A 7,190-nucleotide genomic window follows, 5' to 3' on the forward strand; every position below is an offset into this window, starting at 1 on the left:
TGCGGGTGGGTGGCCACTTGAAGCAGTCTGCGTAGGGACCGAGGGTGTGCGGTATTGGTCCTCGCTAAACTGTTCTACTGTAAAGTGCTTGACCCTGCGTGCAGGTCGTTGAACTTCAGAAGTAGGGGGGGAGACATCCCCTCTGCAGAGGATCGAAATTGTGACGGCATGTCTTCTAATCATCCTCAGGGATGTTTCCCAGAACGTCGCCAATAGCCCATTGTGCAGCTCTAGTGCAACGTAAATGAACTACAACAACAACAATGAAGTTTGAATCAATATTTAAATAACTTTCTATAATGAACAATCTGAATGAATTTTTGATAACGATTCAGAATACAATGAAAGGAAAAAGCTTGAATAAAGACCCGAATAACATTATCAGATGTTTGTTTTCTTGGCGAAGAGTTTCGAACAATCAAACGTCTATTGAAATGACTTTATTTCACTACTTACATTTTTATGGCACGGAAACAAGATGGATCATATAATTTCATAAACGTTAAAAACAAATATAACCTTAAAGTATCTGTAAATATAATATTTGTTTACCACAAAAAGTTTTAAAAGGCCTTGAAACGTTTTTAATTATTTTATAAAATCTAACATTGTCCAATTTTTTGCAACCATCATTCATTACAGCTCTTCATTTGAGTTTCTGAAATATTTCAAAAACATTTCGAAAACGTTTCAAAAAGTTTGATTGATTATGAATATGACTCAAAACTTTCGAGGTTCTAATTATTTATTAAATAGAAAATTTCACCAAGATTTAAACCTGAAGACACTTTGATGCATTTATGAGTGCACTCCCAAAAATATTTTACATCCTGTCAACTGATTTCGAAATTTACAGCCATACAAAATGTTTGAGAACATAAAAAAGCTCCATTAATGAAAACATTTTGTTAGGTTATGCCGAATGTATCTGATTATGGAGATTTCATAACTGACATGCGAATAACTGGATGTCTTTTTAATACCTAACAAATGAATATTTGATTTATAAACGAGTTACATTTTCTATAACTGACTTATAAAAGAGATGATTTTTTAATAGCTAGCATATGAATACCTGATTAAGAAAAGAGATGTCTTTTTCATAATTGACTTCCAACAACGATGTCGTTTTAATAGCTAGCATATTGTTCGATACCAATTGATTGATTTCTATGCTGGTTCGTTTGTTAACAAATGATTAAAATAGAATGGACTGTATTAAAGATGTTTATTATGATTGGTGCTACGAGCACGCTCATGCTATAAGATCAACAACTATTTTTCAACTGATTAGGGTTACAACAAACGGTGGCGAGGATGCTGAGACAAAGATGCCAAGTTGGCGCTATATTTCTGAGATATTGAACATCCACCCGCCGTTGAATTATATTCAATAAACATACAAATTAGCATAACAATGGTACATAAACATATTCCAATATAAAATTTACAAAGATTGAATAAATGCTGTAGGTACACATAATGAGAAAATTAACATACATATTTTTTAATTGTCCAATGGCAAAATACACAATTTACTAATGCTACGTTTAACAATTCCCTTGCTCGTTTTAATCTCCGCTACTCTGACCCTTCCATCCGTTCCAGGAAATAGTTTTAAAATTCGTCCCAAGACCCACTGATTTACAGGAAGATTATCCTCCTTTATTAAAACCATCGCATTTAAATTTATGTTGGTTTTCTCTACTTTCCATTTTGTTCTTTGTTGCAAATTGTTCAAATAGTCGCGAGACCATTTAGACCAAATGTATTGAACAATTTTTGTCAGCCTTTGCCATCGAGAAAGTCGGGTTTCCGATTTATCCAACAAACTTGGTTCAGCTATGGCAGTTATAGATCTTCCAACCAAAAAATGCCCTGGTGTTAGAACATCCAGGTCATCAATATCATCTGACAAAGGTGTTAATGGCCGAGAATTTAGAATTCCTTCGACTTGTGCTGTTATTGTAAGGAATTCCTCAAATGTTAATTTTAGATTTCCTGTAGCTCGTTTTAAGTAAAACTTAAAGGATTTGACCCCTCCCTCCCAGAGGCCCCCGAAATTTGGAGCTCTGGGAGGAATAAAATTCCAAACTATCCCTTCAGATGCCAAATAGGATGCTAGTTTATCGTCAGGAAATCTAGTTAAATTCTGCAATCGCTGCAATTCCCTACTAGCCCCAACAAAGTTTTTTGCATTATCAGATGATATCGTAGCACATTTGCCACGCCTAGCTACAAAACGCTTTAAAGTAGCAAGAAAAGCATCGGTTGTTAAATCGGAAACAACTTCTAAGTGAATCGCCTTCGAGGCTAAACACACAAATATTGCAACATAAATCCGTTGGAAATTCCCTTTTCTCTGGTGTTTATATTTAATTTGGAAAGGGCCGCAATAATCAACACCAGAATGCAAAAAAGGATAATTAGGGTTTACTCTTTCTCGAGGCAAGGTTCCCATAAGTTGATTTGAAACAAGGGGTTTATGTTTAAAACAAACTATGCATTTATGTACAATTTTCCTAGCTATCGATCGACCACGAAGTGGCCAAAACCTTTCTCTAGTGCAATATAACAACGCTTGAGGTCCTAAATGGAGATTTTTGATATGCAAATGAGTCATTAACAATTTAGTGAAAGGATGGTCTGCAGGAAGTATAGCTGGATGCTTTTGAGAATAATCCAGAGCAGCATTATGCAAACGACCACCGACTCGGACAATTTGATGACCATCAAGGAAAGGATTTAAAGAGTTAAGTTTACTCTTACCTGAAAAAGCCTTGCCCTTGGAAATGGCCTCTATTTCCTCCTTAAAAGCAGATGCTTGTACATTTCTAACTAATAAGGATTCCGTGTCCTTTAGTTCATTAGAGGATAACTTACCAAATCTTTTGCTACTTGGATTTCTACAGTTGAATATGAATCTGAAAGCATAACTTAAAACATTCAAAATTTTAGTATAATTATTGCTACGATTTAAAATATTGTCAATTAAATCCAGTTTATAAGAAGTTAAAAGTATTTTGGCAGGGGGTTTGAGTTTCTGTAAAAATTCACTGTCCGAAGAGAGTTTTTCAAATTCTATTGGAACAATATTCAGATCTTGTTTCAAAAAATCTGGTCCGAACCACCAGAGTTCATGGGAGGAAATTTCCGAAGCATTCAGACCACGAGAGAGGACATCTGCAGGATTTTTATCAGATGCAACGTGATTCCAATGACAGTTCTTAGTGAGTTCTTGTATTACTTTAACTCGATTGCTGATAAAAGTCTTGAGTTGATCAGGTGACCGTTGAAGCCATGCCAACACAATTGTAGAATCTGTCCACAACATTATTTGTTGAATGGGCAAGGTTAGAGACTTCAGAACCTTGTTCAAAAGCTGTGCCAATAAAACACTGGCACACAATTCTAAGCGAGGGATCGTGATAGGTTTCACTGGTGAAACGCGGGACTTGCTGCACAAAAGTCTCGTATATGATGTTTCTCCCGAAATTGATTGCATGTACAGAACTGCTCCATACGCAACGGCTGATGCATCGGAGAAGCCGTGAATCAGGATTCCCCTCTTCTCCCCCACGTGACGAGGAATTTGCATGTTTTCAATGGCAGGTAGAGTAGAAACAAAACACTGCCAGTCCTTAGCCATTGAATCTGGAAGCGGTTCATCCCATTCCAATCTGAGTATCCAGAGTTTCTGGAGAAACAATTTAGCCTTGGTTAGTATGGGACCAAGGAATCCAAGGGGGTCGAACAAGCGTGAGATGGTGGATAAGACCTTTCGTTTGGTGTATGAGTCATGCATATTTACATCAACCTTGAAAGTAAAATAATCTAAATTTGGGTTCCAGATAACCCCAAGGGATTTAATGGTATTAGGTGGCTCACAAGAGAAATCATAGGCTTGGTCTTCTAATGGTATGGAATTAGGAAAATTTGGAGTATTAGTGCACCACTTGTGTAAGCTCATACCCGCCTTTTTAAACAGGTCTACTAACTGTTCTTGTAGTAATTGAAATTCTTGAAAGTCTGAACTACCTGACAAAATGTCATCCATATAAGTGTCTCTAATTATTACAGCAGCGGCTAAGGGAAAACTATCACCCTCATCAATGGCTAGTTGTTTAATAGTTCTGGTTGCTAAGTAGGGTGCACAAGAAGTTCCGTATGTAACAGTGTTAAGTTTGAAGGTTTGCACTGGGTCATTTACGCTATTCTTCCATAATATCAACTGTAAATTTCGATGATCAGGGTGAATCAAAATTTGCCTAAACATTTTAGAAATGTCAGTAGTGAACACATATACATGTTGCCTGAATCGCAAAAGTATTGAAAATAAATCTTGTTGTATAGTACCGCCCTTGTACAAAATATCATTTAAAGAAAGACCCGATGTCGTTTTGGAGGAAGCGTTAAATACCACCCTCAACTTAGTGGTTTTACTATCTGGGCGAAGTACACCATGATGAGGTAAAAAATACGAAGTTGTTTTATCAAGAGGTTCTACAACTAATTGCATATGCTGCAAGTCAGCATATTCCATTAAGAATGATTTGTAAAGTGATTGCAACTCCTCATCTTTTGACAGTTTTTTCCATAACTGATTTAAACGCATTTCGGCAACGGCTTTAGAATCACCGAGCGAAGAGGGATCCTCCTTCAAAGGCAACTGTACTATGTAACGCCCTTCATGATTTCGATAATGAGTATTGTTGTATTGAGTTTCGCATAACTCAAATTCGACACTATGTTCAACAGAGGGCTCCTCAACAGTTTCTATATTCCAAAATGCTTGTAGCTGTTTATCAAGGCTTTCCGAATTTATATCTGAACTGAGCGTTAATCCACAATATGCTCTATTTGTACTATTATCGGAGCTCCCTACGACTATGTAACCAAAAACAGTTTCTTGAAACAACCAATTACTACATGGCGATCGAAGCTGATTTGGCTTTAAAATTTCAAAAAAGAGCTCGCAACCTATAATTAATTCTACTTCTTTTTGTGTGTTAAACTCTGGATCAGCCAAATTAATGTCCGATGGAATCTTTATATTAGATACTTCAACCGGACTAATTATCGTCAAATTTGTAATCGAAGGAACAATTAAAAATTCTAAAGATGTTGAAAAACTTCCACTATTGTTTTTAATTGCAGTGGTTACCTTTTGTTTGATATTTACCGAAATATCACTCAATCCAGAAACAGAAGCATTTATTTTTTCCTTTTTCAACATTAAGTTATTAGCTAAATTTTGTTTACAGAAAGAAAGATGAGAAGCGGAATCCAAAATCGCTCTGCATGGATAATAGTCTCCCAATTCATTTCTAATATAAACAACTGCAGTAGGCAAGAGAATATTTTGTTTCTTTTTTGATACTAAATAATTAGAAAAAGTGTTCGAATGTTCTTGTGGGAATGAATCATGCACTTGCGAGACAGTTGTTTGATCGGCGCCTGGCATCGTAGAAACTGAGGAGGTAGGAGGCGGGGAAGAAATCTCATAAATATGCAGTAAAGTGTTATGGCGTTTTTTACAAACGAAGCAAGAATTATTCGATTTACAGTCTTTAACTTTGTGATTATTCTTTAAGCAATTAATACACAAATTTAATCGTTTTATTTCATTAAATCTATCCGAAACCTTCATATTTTGAAAAGTATGCACTTATAAATCATGTGTGGTAATTTACAGATTACACAAGAGTTAGGATTATTATTCGAATTCAGGAAAGATTTACTCTTATTAACAGCTTGCTTATGTTTATAAATTGAAGAAGAAGCTGTTCGACTAATACTATCAAGAATTTGGCTTCTTTTTTCTAAAAATTCTAAAAACTTATCCAATTCTGGTATTTCATTTGATGCGATCGTTTGTTCATATTGTTTTCTAGTTTCTCGATCTACCTTTTTCAAAATGATGTTAAGCAGAAGTATGTCAGATAAATTATTACGATCAAAATTTAGAAGCTTCAAAGCTCTGATATTTTTCTTTAAAATATCTACCATGTTTCTAATATCTCCAGCTGATTCATTTGTAAGTTTTTCAATTTCCAAAATTTGATTTATGTAAGTCTCAGTCAGGAGACGTTTATTCTCAAATCTATTTTCTAATGCTTTTAAAAGTGATTCAAAAGAATCGTCAACAGTTTCCAGACGTTTAGCGTCGCCCAGCAATGACGCTTTCAAATAATGCAATTTTTGAGAGTCATTTAAATCATTGTTTTTAGTTATAATGTTATCAAATTGCGATTTAAAATTGGGCCATTCGTCAAATTTACCATGAAATACCGGTAGTGGTATCTCGGGTAGTTTAATTTCTAGTTTTGTTTTCGAATCAGCCTGAGATATTTCATTTTCACAATTAATTATTGAAGGTTTAATTATCAAGGAGTTAAGAATATCTTTAATTCTTACCTCCAGAGCTTCGAGTCTGTCTACTGTTCCCTCCAAGTCCGTTTCTACTTCAGTTACCTCAGGGTCAGTTATGTCTTTTAGCCCATAATAATGCTCCTTTAATTCATCAACTTTTTTATACAATTGTTCCACACGCTTCAGCTTGACCTCTAATTCAGTATGGTTATGTTCCTTCGTCTGGTCAATGTATGTTTCTAGCTTTGTTATGGTACCTTTGACGGCACGCTTCGATCTATTTAGTTTTTCTTTTTCCATCTCCGGTTTTTACGGATCACTAATGTTCGATACCAATTGATTGATTTCTATGCTGGTTCGTTTGTTAACAAATGATTAAAATAGAATGGACTGTATTAAAGATTTTTATTATGATTGGTGCTACGAGCACGCTCATGCTATAAGATCAACAACTATTTTTCAACTGATTAGGGTTACAACAAACGGTGGCGAGGATGCTGAGACAAAGATGCCAAGTTGGCGCTATATTTCTGAGATATTGAACACATATGAATACCTGATTAATAAAAGAGATGTCTTTTTCATAATTGACTTCCAACAGCGATGTCTTTTTAATAGCTAGCATATGAATACCTGATTAATAAAAGAGATGTCTTTTTCATAATTGACTTATAACAGCGATGTCTTTTTAATAGCTAACATATGAAAACCTGATTAATAAAGGAGATGTAACTTTTGTTACTGAATCATAAAAGAGATGTATTTTTAATGGCAATCATATAAGTATCTGATTAATAAAAGAAATGTATTTTTCATGA

The 7,190-nt window shown here is 35.0% G+C and overlaps 1 protein-coding gene across 1 annotated transcript; it reads right to left on the reverse strand.

The window, feature by feature from the left end:
- Positions 1–1,507: 1,507 nt before the first annotated feature.
- LOC147812968 (uncharacterized) lies at positions 1,508–6,672 on the reverse strand. Its single transcript, XM_087158533.1, has 5 exons — positions 6,418–6,672; positions 5,742–5,907; positions 3,058–5,115; positions 2,884–2,924; positions 1,508–2,809 (listed from the first exon to the last, which is right to left on the reverse strand). The coding sequence occupies exons 1-5, from the start codon at positions 6,670–6,672 to the stop codon at positions 1,508–1,510; spliced, it is 3,822 nt and encodes a 1,273-aa protein (XP_087014659.1).
- Between the last annotated feature and the right edge of the window lie 518 nt (positions 6,673–7,190).

Source organism: Parasteatoda tepidariorum, chromosome 3 (assembly GCF_982258835.1).
Source record: "Parasteatoda tepidariorum strain Cologne lab strain chromosome 3, Ptep-v5.0, whole genome shotgun sequence".
Lineage (NCBI taxonomy): Eukaryota > Metazoa > Arthropoda > Arachnida > Araneae > Theridiidae > Parasteatoda > Parasteatoda tepidariorum.

Coding starts and splice junctions, on each gene's coding strand:
- LOC147812968 (XM_087158533.1), bottom strand. CDS start 6,672: ATGGAAAAAGAAAAACTAAATAGATCGAAGCGTGCCGTCAAAGGTACC. Junction 5,116..5,741: donor TAAGCAAGCTGTTAATAAGA/GTAAATCTTTCC, acceptor CAACATCTTTAG/AATTTTTAATTGTTCCTTCG. Junction 2,925..3,057: donor TGAAAAACTCTCTTCGGACA/GTGAATTTTTAC, acceptor TTATGCTTTCAG/ATTCATATTCAACTGTAGAA.